Source organism: Mirounga angustirostris, unplaced genomic scaffold (genome assembly GCF_029215605.1).
Source record: "Mirounga angustirostris isolate CCGP_5_RB_7025 unplaced genomic scaffold, mMirAng1.0.hap1 SCAF_16, whole genome shotgun sequence".
Classification (NCBI taxonomy): Eukaryota; Metazoa; Chordata; class Mammalia; order Carnivora; family Phocidae; genus Mirounga; species Mirounga angustirostris.
The window spans coordinates 6,504,619-6,521,522 of record NW_026991724.1 but is presented as its reverse complement, the minus strand read 5'-3'; the positions used below and the strand labels follow the sequence as shown (position 1 = coordinate 6,521,522).

The window sequence follows — 16,904 nt, the reverse complement described above, 5'->3', positions numbered from 1 at the left end:
CTTCAGCTTCCCTCCAGGCTGTTATTTGAGGAAGGCAGGAGCCCTCTATGTTTTAGCATCTGGCCCAGCTGCTTTTCAGAGTTGCTCACGGTCACCCCAGCACAGACGATCAAGGCCCCTGGACGTGCTCAGGAGCCCACTGCTTCCTCCCAGCCTGACCGTGCCACCAAAGGCGGGCGGGTGTACTGGGCTGAGAAAGGGCACAGAGCACTGATGGAAGTTCCAGTTTTATCAAGCACATTCATCAGAGCATCAGACTCGAGTGGCACTGATTCCTATAGACGTTTGCCTGGTGTATGCCCCCCACCCCAGAAAAAAGCAAACGTGAAAAAATCAAGTTTGAAACGGTCCGCTCCTCTTACCTCTGGGGGTTGAAAATAGAGGGGATGTTCACCTTCTGCATAATCTAGTTCTGTTTGAATATTTTCCTGTGAACTTTAAAAAAGTAAATGTCTCATTGCTCTTATTTCCATTAGCAGAAAAAGCAAGCCAAGTGAAATCAGAAAAAATCCCACATTATAAATCTCTTAAAAAAAAAAAAAGGAAACATTGAAATTAGTTTCTTTGGGACAAATGTATTGGGGACCTTTAATTAAGCAACCAGAGTCTTCCCGTAACTGCATGAGTAATGCATGTACACAGATAACAGGGGTCCTCGTGCTGCCGGCCCCCGAGGGGAATTACTGGGTGTGGCCCCCATGTCCTGGTGACTGAGCCCTGGTGGGGGGCCGGGGCCGAGCTTTCAGCCGCCCCCCCCCCCCCAGTGTGGCTGCCATCAGTGGGCTCTCGAGGTGGGGAGAGACAGCGGGTGTGGCGACTACACGTTTCTTCCCTCAGTGGACTGTTGGGACGGGCCCGACGGGAAGCCCATCATCTACCACGGCTGGACACGGACCACCAAGATCAAGTTTGATGATGTCGTGCAGGCCATCAAAGACCATGCCTTTGTCACTTCAAGGTCCGTTGACTGATTCCCTGGTGGTTCGTCTTTAAGGGAAAGGTGGACAGACGCCCTCGTGCATGCAGGCACAGTCACACACGGTCTCTCACACACACACACACACACACACATAGTCACAGACAGTCACATACAGTCACATATAGTCACACACAGTCACAGCGACACAGTCTCACACAGTCACACACACAGTCCTATACAGTCACACAGTCTCTCTCACACAGTCACACACAGTCACACACAGTCACACAGTCTCTCTCACACACATACAGTCACATAGTCACACAGTCACAGTCACACAGTCTCTCTCAAACACAGTCACACACAGTCACACACAGTCACACAGTCACACACACAGTCACACACACACATATATAGTCACACACAGTCACACACACACATACAGTCACATATAGTCACACAGTCACAGCGACACACAGTCTCACACAGTCACACACACACACAGTCATATACAGTCACACACAGTCTCTCTCACACAGTCACACACAGTCACACACAGTCTCTCTCACACACAGTCACATAGTCACACAGTCACAGCCACACAGTCTCTCTCACACACAGTCACACACAGTCACAGCGACACACAGTCTCACACAGTCACACACACAGTCATATACAGTCACACATGGTCTCACACACACACACAGACAGTCACAGACAGTCACATACAGTCACATATAGTCACACACAGTCACAGCCACACAGTCTCACACACAGTCACACACAGTCACACACGGTCACAGCGACACACAGTCTCACACAGTCTCACACAGTCATATACAGTCACACACAGTCACGTCACACACAGTCTCACACACAGTCACATAGTCACACAGCCACAGCCACACAGTCTCTCTCACACACAGTCACACACAGTCACACACACAGTCATATACAGTCACACAGTCTCTCTCACACAGTCACACACAGTCACACACAGTCACACACAGTCTCTCTCACACACAGTCACATAGTCACACAGTCACAGCCACAGTCTCTGTCACACACAGTCACACACAGTCACACACAGTCACAGCCACACACAGTCTCTCACACACACACAGTCACACACAGTTACACACAGTCACAGCCACACACAGTCTCACACAGTCACACAGTCTCTCTCACACACATACAGTCACATAGTCACACAGTCACAGCCACACAGTCTCTCTCACACAGTCACACACAGTCTCACACAGTCACAGCGACACAGTCTCACACAGTCACACACAGTCACAGCCACACACAGTCTCACACAGTCACACAGTCTCTCTCACACACATACAGTCACATAGTCACACAGTCACAGCCACACAGTCTCTCTCACACAGTCACACACAGTCTCACACAGTCACAGCGACACAGTCTCACACAGTCACACACAGTCACAGCCACACACAGTCTCTCACACACACACAGTCACACACAGTTACACACAGTCACAGCCACACACAGTCTCACACAGTCACACAGTCTCTCTCACACACATACAGTCACATAGTCACACAGTCACAGCCACACAGTCTCTCTCACACAGTCACACACAGTCTCACACAGTCACAGCGACACAGTCTCACACAGTCACACACAGTCACAGCCACACACAGTCTCACACAGTCACACAGTCTCTCACACATACAGTCACATAGTCACACAGTCACAGCCACACAGTCACACACAGTCTCACACAGTCACACACACACACACACAGTCACATACAGTCACACACAGTCTCTCTCACAGTCACACACACACAGTCACACACAGTCACACAGTCAGTCTCACACACACAGTCACACATGGTCTCTCTCTCTCTCTCTCTCACACACACACACACACACACACACACCCGCCTCCATCCTCTGCTGGCGCCCAACAAGTCTTCAGCTGAGCGCTGGCGCCCCCTACAGGCCCAAAGTGCAAGTGCCGCCCTGGTTCTGGCGTGGGGAGGAGGCGGGCTGGGGACACCAGTGACCTCTGGTTCCCGGCCCTGCCGCGCCCCCCTGCTGAGCTGAGCTGCTCCGCCCGCACACAGCTTCCCAGTGATCCTGTCCATCGAGGAGCACTGTTGTGTGGAGCAGCAGCGCCACATGGCCAGGGTGTTCAAGGAGGTGTTTGGCGACCAGCTGCTGATGAAGCCCACGGAGGCCAGCGCGGACCAGCTGCCCTCGCCCAGCCAGCTGCGGGGGAAGATCATCATCAAGGTAGGTGGCCTTGGGTGGCCTGTCACTCCGGAGACCAGGTGGCTCGCAGCCCAGGCTCCTGGTCCCGCTGCCTGGACTCACACCAGCTCTCCTTGCTAACTCCCTCAGCGACGCTGGGCAAGGTCGTTTCACCTCTAGGTGCCTCTGTGTCCCAGTCCAGTGTGTGAGATGGACATGGACTGGAGGTGGACAGTTGCCCCGAAAGGCTGCGTGTGCTAATGGACGAAGGCGATGGCTTGCCAAGTGCTATGGGGAGGGATGAAGGATCAGCCGTGCCCGAGAGTGCCAGGGACACCGGGGAGAGGGGATCTGTATTACTAAGACCAGAAAAATAGTGGCTTAAAGCATAGGAGAGGTCATTTCTTCTTTGGCTGAGGGAGAGTGTTCTAGAAGGTTTGAGCTCTGGTCCACAAGGCTATCAAGGGAACCAGCATCCTCTTAGCTTGTTCTGCAGTCTCCTCGGGAAAGGATTTTCAGCTGAGGTTCTGTAGACCCCTCCAGAGAAGCCACAGTTAGAATCTGGGGTATGGTAGTGTGTGAACTTTGGGGGAAAATGTTGCCTCTTTACTTTTATTAACCTGTAAGTAAAACTTAACGTTTCCTTCCATTGTGAATATTGGCAACAAGCCACTTGGGGCTTTGTCACCAGCGGAAATCGTGGATATTTTCATATCATGTTTACAGTTACTACAAATATCTCAAAATGATCTTGTCCTCATCACTACTTTGAAATTATGGTGGTTAATAGATTTGACTCTAGATCTTATATAAAAAGTTAGTAAGGAAGCACATCTATTTATATTATAAATATTTGATATGTTAATAACTGTATTTTAGTGTAGTTTTTCTTATTCTATGCATTGTCAATGTTGTTCTGAGAAAGGGGTCCATCGTCTTCACCACCTTTGAAGGAGGTCCCTGGTACAGAAACTGGGTGGACTCTGCCCTGGGGGGGGGGGGTGATGTTGGGTTGTAGACTCATCTGAGCTCCAGCCCATAGAAAGGGCAACGTGAGTGTGTCCAAGGTCCGCAATTTCTGCAAATAAGCAGGATGTCAGTTTGGTATTTCCCAGCCTGTCCTGTGTGTGAGAACTGTCACATGACCACATCTCCCACAAAGGGGGCTGAACATGAAGTCTCCAGTTGGTGGCCATTGGTAGAAGGAGTGGGATGGATTTTGTTGACAAGTAGCAGGTTCATATGGAAGAGTGGACAGGTGTTTATTAGGCAGAGAGGGGGCAGTGCTCTCAGGTTGGGGGAATAACATCCATAAACGTGTGGTGGTGTGAACGCAGGGCACATTCCCTAGATTGTCACTGAGCCATCAAGATGCACTGGGTATAATCCCTGTGTGCCAGGAGGTCATGGTCTAGTGGGGAGACAGACCTGTCAACAGAGATGTGCCAAATGGCGTGAGGGGGCTTTCTCAGAGGTTCATCCAGAGGATGGGGTGTTGGTGCCCTCAGGGTAAAAGCACCAGCCTATCTGCAGGATTTGACTAAGACCCTGGGGCACTTCTCCCTGAGACACCAAGGGAAACTTCCAGCCTGGGGAAGGCAGGACTAGAAGCCGAAGGAGCTCGGCTTGGGAGGGTCTACAGCTTCTCAGGCATTAGGTCAGTGAGTCTGCATTTCTCTGTAGCTTCGCTTTCTTGGGACTGTTCTCTGTGTGTCCCCAGAGATTTTCTGGCTCTTGTTTTAGGGTGTGACGTAGTTACAGCCCTGGTCAGAGCACCCATTGCCTCCCAGTGGTACTTCTTGGCTCACTCCTGTTTCAGGAAAGAGGGCAGGAATAGCATTTGTGAGCCTGGCTAGGTGTGACACTAAATACTATCCAGTCTCCTACAGCCCTGAGAGGTGGCAAGTCCCAGGCCCCATGCCCACTTTCCAGTTGGGGACCTTGAGGTCTAGAAGGTGGCTTAGCTGAGGTTGTGGTTAGTTCCTGCCCAAGAAGTAATTCAAGGCCATTCAAAATGAAATACATCATGCCTCAGTGTTGACAGGTGTCTTTCACGCCCATGGGCTGACAGGACGCAGCAGGGGCTGTCGTTAACCCCATTTCACAGAGGAAATGACTGAGACTGAGACTAGTTGTCACAGCGAGTAAGGCCCCACACTCCAGCCCCGGACAGACTCCCAATCCTGAGCTCCCTCCACCGGGCCACCAGAATCAAGGGTTTACAAATACTGGCCTGGGTGGGCGTCAGTACTCACCTGGATGTAGGTTGTTGTAGTCGCTGTCTTAGTCTCACTGATGAGAACTGTGAGGCCCAGAGAAGTGCAGCCTCCTGCCCAGGGTCACACAGCTGATAAAGCAACTTAATTCTGCATCCCCAGTGTGCAGTCCACTGCCCTGCAGTCTGGGCTCCCGGACGGCTGTTCCTGCCTTTCCCTGTGTGTGCCAGAGAATGTGGGGCATGCGGGTGGTATTGCTGATACATTGAATGTTTATTGAGCACTTCCTATTTGCTGAACTGCCACAGGAGATTCAACAGGGGACAGCACAAAGTCCTGCCCTGATGGGGCTTATATTTTTTGGCAGGGAAGACAGAATACAGATAGACACATAGATACACAAAGGGCCAAGAATATGGAAAAATAAGTCCCAGGGGCCAGAGAGTGACAGGGGTGGAAAGGGGAGTGGAGGCTATTTTTAGATCAAGTAGTCGGGGAAAGCTCATCTGAGGAGGTGACACTGAGCAGAGAGCTGAATGTAGTGAGAGAGAAACCAGGCAGCGAGAACGGGCAGTGCAAAGGCCCTGAGGTAGATGCTGCAGATAGATGCTGGCTGGCTGGCTGATGTGGATGAATGCTTGCTGGCTCAAAGATCCTAAACTGGGGTCTTGAAGGAGACAGGCTATGTGTATTTTTTCCCCTCAGCATAAGAAGCTGGGCCCCCGAGGCGACGTGGATGTCGACATGGAGGACAAGAAAGATGAGCACAAGCAACAGGGTGAACTGTACATGTGGGATTCCATTGACCAGGTGGGTCTCCTTGTACCCCTTCTCAGAGCCTTGAGTGCATCTGAGGCCTACTAGAGAACTCTGAGAATATTCCTATCTTACTCCCATTTTGACCTTTTTTTTTTTTGCATTATTATTTTACTTTGAAATTACTTTATATTCCACATAACATACTATGCATTTACATGCACACACACAAAGAATTTTTACATACCCTTCAGTCAGCTTCCCCCAATACTAACGTCCTCCTTAACCAGAGTATAATTATTGGAAGCAGGAAATGAACATTGGTGCAGTACCACTAATTAATTCATGGACCTTATTTCAGTTTTACCAGTTGGTCTCCTGATGTCCTTTTTTTGGTCCAGGGTTCAATCCAGGATGTGACAGTGTATTTGGTTGTCCTAACTCCTTAGTGCTCTTCAATCTGGCACAGTTCCCGCAGAACCCTTATTTTGGTGAGAGGGATGCATTGTGAATGCTAATGCCACTTCTCACGTCCCTTAACCTAACATACAAATCCATTTGCATATATTTTGATATCTCTGTCCTTACATCCTAGAAATACTAAAAATTGTTAATGCTTAAATAAAGGATTAAGTCACAGACATTGAAGAGTCGCTAGACAAACGGGCTGAGGAATCTTGAAAGTCATAAAAAGTGGAGGTAATAGAAAAAGACAGTCACGAGACCCAAAAGACAATCCCATCATTCATAAAAGGCTTCACATTAAATAAACATGAACTAGAAATTTGATACTAAGTTGTATCAACCCTTAGACACAGTGAATTTAAAAAGTCCTGAAAATGCCCAAAGAACCCAAAAATAGATGTCTTAAAAGAAACGTCTTGAAGGGGATGGAATTCCATGGAACCACCGTAAATGTCCAAGAAAAGCGGGAAAGGTGCATCCCTCGTAAATCCTGGCGTCATGCTGGGCGGGGCCCCAGACTTGATGGGGCAGAGGCTGAGGGCAGAGCTAATGCTGGTTTCCCTTTCTAGAAATGGACTCGGCACTACTGTGCCATCGCTAACGCCAAGCTGTCGTTCAGTGACGATATTGAACAGACTGCAGAAGAGGAGCTGCCCCAGGTAGGGGACACAGCCTCCCAACCTGTCCTCGCTCCCATGGCCCCCAGGCCCCAACATCCTCAGCCCAAGGAGCTGCCTCTTTGGTACCCAGGTCTGCCTGGCTCTTTTCTGATTGGCTGGCTCGGCAACCAATGAGATTCAAGCGGTTCTTCCCTGCTCCCTGAAGGGCCTGATGGGCCTGTGCTCTGAGTGGGAGGGGAGGACCTTTGGATGCTCTGTCCAGCCCCACCTCCAGCCTCATTCCCAGCTTTCCTGCCCTCTCCCCTCCAGCTCCTGGCCATCCTTGGTGCTGTTTCTTGAGTGCAGCGCCCTGGGCATTATCGCTCTCAGATTCCTTGTGCAGTAGAGTTGAAACCTGTACCAGGGACCCCTTAGCCCATGTCTTAGGGCTCCAGGAGGCCACCACCCATGGTGGCAGGCAAAGGAGGGCAGTGGAAGCCGTCTTCCCAGACCTCTTGGGGTGAGGGCAAGCTGAAGCCGGCCTGTCTGCTCTCCAGTCCTGAGCCAGGTTTTCAGAAACTGCTCCTCTCTTTGTGGCCCAGGATACACCCCCCACGGAGCTGCATTTTGGGGAGGAGTGGTTCCACAAGAAGGTAGAGAAGAGGACGAGTGCCGAGAAGCTGCTGCAGGAATATTGTGCGGAGACGGGGGGCAAGGATGGGACCTTCCTGGTGCGGGAGAGCAAGACCTTCCCCAATGACTACACCCTGTCCTTCTGGTAGGGGCATGCCGCCTTCCCCTCGCAGCTAGCCGGGGCAGCGGGGGCGGAGTGGGGGAGAGCATGCTGTGAGTTGTGCGAGCTCAGGCCTAGACCAGAACCCCAAGCTTCATTTAGGAATCTGTGCGGGGCAGGGGTGGCCCAGGACACTTAGCAATCAAGATTAGTGGTATTTCAATGCAGTATTTTTTAAAAATCAGAAGTAATGAAAAATCCGTGATGAACACAGTATCATCAACATTTTAAGTAAAGACAGGATCTGACCCTGCACTAAGGACAGTGTGGCCTCACACACCCCCAACCCTCCAGTCCTGGCTCTAGAGCAGGTGGGGTGCCCTTGGGTAAGTCACTCAACCTCCTGCAATCTCTGTTTCCTTGTTCCTAAAATAGAGATTCTAAAGGTTGCTTTATGGGGCTGTTGTGAGCTTTCTCACTCACTCACTCATTAGTACCTTCATTCACTAAAGGGTATTCATTGAGTGATTGCTCTGTGCTGGGCACAACGATAAGACAGACAGGATCCCTGTCCTGATGGAGATTACAGTCTGGTCAGGGAATTAGACAATGAAAAAGGAATCGATTCGCTATAATTATAGTTGTGATACGTGCAATGCAAAAAATGCTAAATGTTACAGAAGTCCGTAAGAGCAGGACTTGATGTAATGTTGGGGGCCGGAGTGGTCAGGGAAGACTTCGTGCAAGAAGTGGTGTTTCCATGGAGACACATTATAACAACATACCTATAATAGTGACCGCTCACACCTACAAGATGCTTCCCATGTGCCAGGCAGCATTCTAGGCACATTTTGTGTGTGACCTTGTTCAGTCCTCAGGACAGCTTAGCGAGGACAGACCATAAGGATGATGATGTGGAGGCTCAGAGAGGACAAGTCACTTGTTCAAGGTCACTTAGCACATAACTGGCTGAGTCAGGATTTACACCTAGGCCATCTGGCTCCAGAGTTAGGAGTTATGTAGGTAAAAGTAGGTGGACGAAGTAGGTAGAATGTTCTGGAAGCCAGGCGCTAAAGCCCAAGCCTGTTCTAAGAGCAGAGGGAGGCCTGTGTGGCCGCACATAGTGCCTCCCCATCAGTGCCCCTGGCCGCAGTCCTGGCCACCCGCCCTTCCCTCCCTCGCCACGTTCTCTGACACCCTGGGTGTAGGCAGGGCCGGTGGGCCCGGCCTCGGTGCTAATGTTGTCTGTCTCCCTACAGGCGGTCTGGCCGGGTCCAGCACTGCCGGATCCGTTCCACCATGGAGGGTGGGACCATGAAGTACTTCCTGACTGACAACATCATGTTCACCAGCATGTATGCCCTCATCCAGCACTACCGGGAGACGCACCTGCGCTGCACGGAGTTCGAGCTTCGGCTCACCGACCCTGTGCCCAACCCCAACCCCCACGAGTCAAAGCCGTACGTGCGCCCGTGCTCCCAGGGCAGCAGACCTCAAGCGCCAGGTTTAGTGGGTGCAGACGCCCAGGCGGAGTGGGTTTCCCAGTCAGAAAAGCCAGTCTTGTGGGTGTGCTGGGGCCCAGCTTCCCACGAGGCCCCTCACCCAGGTCCCCCGGGATCTCTTAAATTCCCCAGGATGGCCCCAGTTTCCAATCACCTACTCCCCCTATTTTCTCTTTCCCTCGGCCTCTCCCTGCCCTTCTTCTCCTTTACCTTCACAGTCCTGAGCTCTCGGGTGATGATTTTTGGAGGTGAATTTTGGCCGGGTGATGTCATTCTGCTTGTCAAAGCTCATTCCTGTTCACTCTGAAAGTGAACAAGAAGGAAAGTAACTGGACACATTTACCCTTCATTTTTTATCCAGTGAAATGAATATTAGTTATGCCTTGCAAAGGGTTAACCAATTCTGGAAATAAGTGGTGGGGCGGGGGGAGCTCTTTTTAAGCACAAGCCTGCTAAAATGTACATTACTGAGAGGCCTTGTAACTTATAGCAGCTTTCTTACTTTTGTCTATATTCGTATGGATTGCCTTTTAAAATTTGCTATTTCATATCTTTGAAAGTAACCAAAGACCAGCCAGACCAAAAGACCTTCCTAAAACTCTGTTCCCTGTGTTCTCTGCCTCCGATTTTCTGTTCTCTGCGGTGATGGATGCTGGCCCTGAGTCAGGCTGATGGGGTGGGAGGATATAGTTAAGTTAAATTTATTCTCTCGTGCTCTAAGCAGACCTACTGTAGGCATGTTTTACCCGAGCTACATCTTGGTGGTCTCCTAAAAAAATTGCTGTCTTCAGCGGCGTTGTTGGGTGGGGAAGCCCACGGTGCAAGTTCCATGGTGGTTTCTGGGGTCATATTCCAGGTGTCCTCAGAGCCCAGTGCCGCCCCCTCCGTGGGTGGCTCTCTCACGTGGCCGTGTCCCCGTGCTGCAGGTGGTACTATGACGGGCTGAGCCGCGGGGAAGCAGAGGACATGCTGATGAGGGTTCCCCGGGACGGCGCCTTCCTCATCCGGAGGCGGGAGGGCACCGACTCCTACGCCATCACCTTCAGGTGAGCGGGCAGGTGGGGGCCGGCTCTCGCTCGCCAGGGGAGGCCTGGGAAGGACAGGGTGGAGAGCAGGAGCCGCTAACGGGAGCTGTCAGGGCGTGGGGCCCGGGTCTGCGCCCTTGAGAGTAGCACCTGGCTGCGGACTCATTCTGTCTTCCAGCAACTTTACGACCATGATCCTTACTGTTCAGAGGAGGAAACCGAGGCACAGAGAGGTTAAGTAACTTGCTGACACGTGCAGCCAGTAAGTGGTGGAGCTGGGATTTGCACCCAGGCAGCCCCAGTAGCCCAGAGCAGTGATGTGACAGACCAGCTTTCCTCCCCTCTGCCCTTGCCACCCGGCCTTGGCAGTGGGAAGGCCGTATGGACCAACCATCTCTAGGACTGTGGTTCTCTACTTTAATTCCACCCCAAGACCCCTGATTCCTCTGGTTTCCACCAGTGACAGTGTTGGGGGGGGTTTCAGACCCAGTTCATTACACTGTCCCTCCATCTCCCCTGCCCCAGTGTATTGAGTTCCTAACTAACGTTCCAGACCCTGGGCTGATCTTGGGGCTTCATCTGCCTGAGTCCTTCGTTGCAGCCCATGAGGGGGGTAGGTGAGGTACTACAAGTAATGGAGGCCCAGAGAGGTTAAGCGACCTGTCTAGAGCCACACAGCCTAGTCCTGGGCTGAGGCAGAATTGCAGACTTGGACTTATCCATGTTCAAAGCCTGCTCTCTTGGTGAGGTCTGAAGAGGCTTACGGGCTAAACTGAGCCTCAGCCTGCATGGTTATGTTAAATACTGGGGAATTTCACTTGAAAATTTAGATTTCTTCTTAGGAGAAGTGGGAAGAGGTGGAAGCTCCGGACCCACATTCCCATGTGGTGATGATGGTGACCGGCTGCACTATAGGGGCCCTGGTACACCCAGGCTGCTCCTGTTCCTTCCGTTGCTCTTGCCCTGGCCCATCCCCTTGGCGACCCTACCGGGCCGCCCCCTTCTTCCCCCGTCATTCCTGCCTTCTTGGGTGAGTGGGTGGTGGCGGTGATGGTGATTATCGTTGCCGTTTACTGAGCATCTGCTGTGTGTCGGCTCCAGGCCGCGGGGCTCCTCTGTGCTTTGTGCTGCCAACAGGGAGGCTCTGGGCTCCTTGGCTTCGGCGCCTTGCCCTTTGCCCCGAAGCTCCCGGTGGCGCCTCCGCCACCCAGATGGGACTGGGCATGTTTAGTGAATATCTGTTGTACCAGCCAGTATGTTGGGTGTCGGGGATTGAGTTGTGCTGCAGTCCTGTCATTCAGGGTGCTTTGGGGTGCGAGTGACAGAAACCAAACTCAGTGGCCATGCAGCCAAAAAAGGTGGCATTTATTGGTTACTTGCTGAGACGCTCAAGAGGCGAAGCTGGCTTCCAGCAGGCCTGGATCCACGTCTCAGCTGGCAGTCCTCGGGAGACTGGTTCTGTGTGTCCTGGAGCTACTCCGCATTGGCTTCACCTTGAGAACCAGTGTCTAGTAGAAAAGACGAGTCCTGTGATACATCCGTTCCCCCTGGCCTGGCCTGAGCTGGGTGTCATGGTTCTGACTGGGGACCTTCAAGCTGGCCATGGGTTGGAATCACTTCACTGGAACCATGTGGAGGAAGATGGGATCCCCAGATGGAGGCTTGATTTTATACGTCCACCATTCTGTTTGCACATCTGCCCTTCCCGTGAGATTGGTGGTACCCTAAAAGCTGGAGTTTATATATTTTTAGGGATCAGTAAATGTTCATTGAGCACCTACTATGTGCCAGGCTCTGTGCTGGGCTCCAGAAACACTGAAGTGATACAAACCGCCCAGTCTTTGCGCTCATGAGGCCAACAGTTGGCTGAGAACGAGAATGAGAAATGTCCCGTTACTCGCGTGTTCTCTGGAGCAGTTCCCTCCTGCTTAGCGTTGCCTCGCCAACGGCAGGTGGTCAGGACCTGCCGGCTGAACGAGCCAGTGACGAGGTCCTGGAGTCTCTAGGAGGAGAGGAGGGGAGGGCTGTTTCCACTGTGTTGGGATGGTGAACGTCCCTGGTCTCCACCCACTGCATGCCTGTTGGGGGCGCGGCCACTGTAATAGTCAAAGATGAGCCCCCCCGCCCCCCCGGCCTGGACACACAGACTCTTTCTAACCCACTATGGTCAGGGTGTGGGGTGGGTGTCACTCTCCCTCACTGAGAAGTGTTGCCTGGGGCAAGAGAGTGAGACACATAAACGCATCGCTATAATGTTGTGCAGTAAGTGCCACAGAGAGAGGTCGGGCAGGTGACAGAGGGTGAGCAGGGGTTCTAGGGGGACCAGGTGGGGATGTGCTCCAGGCAGAGGGAGAACACAGGTCTGCAGGAACTTTCCCTCCCTCCCTCGCCCCGCCTCCCCAATATCACCTCTCCTGTGCCAGGTGGTGTTCTAGGCTCTGAGAACACAGACTGAACTGGATAGATCCCTACAGGAGAGGACAGGTGTCTGCTTTCAAGTCTATGCGAAGAGATGAAGCTGCTGTCTAGGTGTGATCAGTGGGAAGTGGACCTCAGTGGGACATGGGAGCAGGGGCTTCTTGGCAGAGCTGAGTAGGACCTCAGGTCACAGCATCCACTGGCGTGTAGCAGCCAGGGGGCTGGAAGGTGCGATTCATGCTTAGCCCTGTTCTGCCTCCCTTCTTGATTCTTCCCTCGCCAGGGAAGCTCGTTTTGGCTTGACCTTGATTCTGTTTTCCTAGCCATTCATGTATGGGTTACCCTCGGGGTGCCGGACACATTGCAGAGGGCTTACCCTGGGCTGTCAGATGGCGGTGTTAACACTTGCCTTGACACAGGAACGGTCCATCCCCGGCACTGTGGACAAGGAGACAGAGGTGCAGTCAGGCTACCAGAAGGAACTGGAACCTGACCCCCACTCTTAACTAACCTCCATGCCCTAGAGCCTCCCTGCCCTAGGGAGCTTTTGTAAAAAGTTTAAAATTTCTTAATTACGTGAATATATTCTTAGAAAAAATTAAGACATCACAGTAAAGCTAAGCCCCCTGTGGTCCTTCCCATCTGGGTCCTTGTTCTGGTGGAAAGCACAGTTTTCTAACTGGTGTCTCCATGTGGACTCCAAAACAAACAAACAAACAAACGAACAAACAAAAAACCAAAAAACCCAAAATGACCTCCATGTATATGTACCTATAGAAAATACAGTGCCATTTTGTGTGTGGGGATTCCCCTTTTTTAAACGTTTAATTTTAAAAAATACAAATGAGATCATACTATATTTTATCTTGCAACTTGTCTGCTCAGCAGTGTTTTTTGTTTTTGTTTTTTTTTTAAAGAAATACTAATGAAATATCACTGCAAATAAGCCACTGAAGCAGAAATCTTTTAGCACTTTTACAGGACTTACTGAAGAAATGGCTTAACAGTATGTGTTTTTTAAAACAAAAAGTGTCTTTATGGTGCAAAATATGTGTATTTATTTATTTGAGAGACAGAGCACAAGCTTGGCGGGGGGTGGCGGGGTGGGCAGAGGAGGGAGAGAGAAAATCCCAAGCAGGCTCCACGCCCAGCACAGGACCCCAACACAGGGCTCCATCTCACGACCTTAACCGACTGATCCACCCAGGCACCCCTCCAACGTGTAAAATTTTTAAAAGACGAGTAGTTCACTGTAATTATGCCTTGAGACAGTTTACGAAGATGCTTTTTGGCTGTAAAGGTAGGGTCAAAGCTTAATTTCCCAAATGTTTCTGTTCTTGCTGATAAAAGCTAGTAAGACTGAAGATTGTGGGGTTTTTGGGGGGGGTTTTCCCACCTCTTGTGTCAGCAGGGTGAGGCAATAAAAGATTGGTTTGCTTTTTGGAAAAAAAAAAAAAATTCATGGTTGTAGTAGTTGGGCCACTGAAGATAAGATTTACGGATTTGGGCATCAAATCCCAGAGTTCTGGAGTAGAGATGAGCAAACATTTCCTGTAAAGGACCAGAGGGTAAATATCACAGGCCTGGCGAGCCCTGTGGCCTCTGTTGTAGCAACTCAGCATCTGCCTCTGTAGGGTGAAAGCAGCCGCGGGCAACACGGAAGTGGATGAACGTGGCTGTGTTTCAATAAAACTTTATTTACAAAAGCGAGGGCGGGGGCCACATTTGGCCTTTGGGCCATTGTTTGCTGACCCTGATCTGGACACCAGGACCTTCCCAAAGTCAAGTCCTGTAACTGGGGCCGGGCGGAGTGGGCAGACAAGAGAAGCCAGCTGTTGAGTCACTCCGTACTTCTTTTTTTTTAGTTTTGTTTTTTTAAGATTTTATTTATTTATTTGACAGAGACACAGCGAGAGAGGGAACACAAGCAGGGGGAGGGGGAGAGGGAGAAGCAGGCTCCCCGCGGAGCAGGGAGCCCGATGTGGGACTTGATCCCAGGACCCTGGGATCATGACATGAGCCAAAGGCAGTCGCTTAACCGACTGAGCCACCCAGGCGCCCGTCACTCCGTACTTCTTGCAAGATACAGCTTTTTCTGTATCTGTGTTGAAAAAACCCGCATCACTGTATTCCCCAGGAGGGCCATCCCTTGTTCATTTATCTGGTCCCCTCACGATGGAGAGCTAGGTGGTTTCTAATTAGCGGGGCTTGTAGAACAACTGTCTGGTTTCTGGGATTTCGGTTGCCAACTCTGTGTGATCTGCCCCCCTCCAGGGCCAGGGGCAAGGTAAAGCATTGCCGCATCCACCGGGATGGCCGGCACTTTGTGCTGGGGACCTCTGCCTACTTCGAGAGCCTCGTGGAGCTCGTCAGCTATTATGAGAAACACGCGCTCTACCGGAAGATGCGACTGCGCTACCCCGTGACGCCTGAGCTCCTGGAGCGCTACAATATGGTAGGTGGTTGACTCGCTCGCGATTGGGGGAGTATCATTCATCTGTCCGTTCTTCCAGCAAACCTTTATTGAGCACTCACCATGTGTCCAGTACTGCTTTGAGTCCTGGGGACAAAGAGCCCACCCTCATGCTGCTTGCAGTCTAGTGTAGGGGAGACAGATAATAAAGGACATAAATTAAAAAAAAACAGATCGTGTGTCAGAGGGTGACACGTACTATAGAGAAAAAACTGGGCAGGTGGAGATGTGGATGCAGTGATGGGGAAGGGGCTACAGTTCTCGAGCGTGCTCTGGAAAGATCTCACTGAGAAGGAGGTATTTGAGCAGACGCTAGAGTTCATGGAAGAATGTGCCGTGCAGCTACGGACAGGAAGAACAGCAAGTACAAAGGTCCTGAGGTGAGGGCATGCCTGGAGGCTCAGAGAAGCAGCTGGTGTGGCCGGCACTGAGTGAGCCAGAGTTGAGGTAGATGTAAGTAAGGACTGCTTTGTGCAGGGCAGGCCCCTGGGAGACGCTGGCTTTTATTCTGAGCCACTGGACGGTTCTGAGCGGAGAACAGACCTTATCTCTGCCCCTGTCACATGGGTTCATTGATTTTTTTTTTTTAAGATTTCATTTATTTATTTGAGAGAGCAAGAGAACACAAGCAGGGGGAGCGGTAGGCAGAGGGAGAAGCAGACTCCCCTTGGAGCAGGGAGCCCGATGTGGGGCTCGATCCCAGGACCCTGGGATCATGACCTGAGCTGAAGGCAGACGCTTAACCGACTGAGCCACCCAGGCGTCCTAGTTCATCGATGTATTGAAAAGAGATTCAGGATACACCAACCATGGGCCAGGAATGATTGTGGCTCCTGGCAGTGTGGTGGACCAAAGCCTGCCTTGGGACATTTTGGTTCTGGACGGGGGAGCTAGACAGCTTGCAGTCACATAAAGAAGCTGTCCCGGGCAGTGAGGATGACAGAGAAGCCAACAGAACAAGGGTGGGTGCTGCTTAGGACTACAGCTTAGGAGCTGTCGGAGAAGGTCAGAGGAGGGTGAGCACGGGAGCCCAGGCCTGACAGCAGGGACCAGTGGGGGCTGGGCAGCTGTGGGGGAAGCCGGTTCTAGGTCAGGGAGCGGCTGTGGCACAAGCCCGGAGGGGACTCGGAGAGACAGGGACAGAGCAGACAGGGCAGGGTGGGTCTTCAGTGTGAGCCGGTAGATGTGTGACGTGTCCGGGTTTATGGCATTTGCCAGTTTCCATGGTGCAGATCCTTGGAGGCGGGGGCCCGTGTTCCGCCGCGGACATGGAACGTGGGTCAGGGAGAGGCATACGGCGCGAGCGGGGAGCTCCCGCACGCACTGCTCCCCGGGCTTGGGTTTTCACAAAGGACTGCAGTGCCTGGCACAGCGTAGGCCGGCACAGGGGCCTCTCTCCTTTGGGGGTGCAGTTTCCGATTTGGGGGGAGCTTTTTACCGTCTCTACCAGGAGGCACGACGAAACTGGGAGCTTTCACCTCTTCGGCGCGGGGGTGGCCGAGATCCCTTGTTCTCTGTCAGGCTGCCCCAGGAACTCCGATGCTTCCATTTATTTCGCTTTGTTCTTTTTCAG

General features: G+C 51.8%; 1 protein-coding gene and 1 long non-coding RNA gene across 5 annotated transcripts in view; one reads left to right on the top strand and one right to left on the bottom strand.

Moving 5' to 3' along the window:
- PLCG2 (phospholipase C gamma 2) overlaps positions 1 to 16,904 on the top strand; it is a 167,518-nt gene that overhangs the window by 104,172 nt on the left and 46,442 nt on the right. For all 4 annotated transcript variants that reach the window (XM_064580799.1, XM_045890678.3, XM_064580800.1 and 1 more), the window contains 8 exons: positions 838 to 958; positions 3,018 to 3,186; positions 6,066 to 6,170; positions 7,151 to 7,240; positions 7,783 to 7,958; positions 9,173 to 9,373; positions 10,342 to 10,461; positions 15,133 to 15,313. In XM_064580799.1, coding sequence (XP_064436869.1) covers positions 838 to 958; positions 3,018 to 3,186; positions 6,066 to 6,170; positions 7,151 to 7,240; positions 7,783 to 7,958; positions 9,173 to 9,373; positions 10,342 to 10,461; positions 15,133 to 15,313 — 1,163 coding nt within the window. The remainder of the gene's footprint in view (positions 1 to 837; positions 959 to 3,017; positions 3,187 to 6,065; positions 6,171 to 7,150; positions 7,241 to 7,782; positions 7,959 to 9,172; positions 9,374 to 10,341; positions 10,462 to 15,132; positions 15,314 to 16,904) is intronic.
- Positions 11,817 to 15,472, bottom strand: LOC123855226 (uncharacterized). The gene is made up of 3 exons (XR_006793481.2): positions 15,394 to 15,472; positions 13,235 to 13,296; positions 11,817 to 12,442 (listed from the first exon to the last, which is right to left on the bottom strand). It is a non-coding gene; the product is annotated as an uncharacterized LOC123855226 (long non-coding RNA).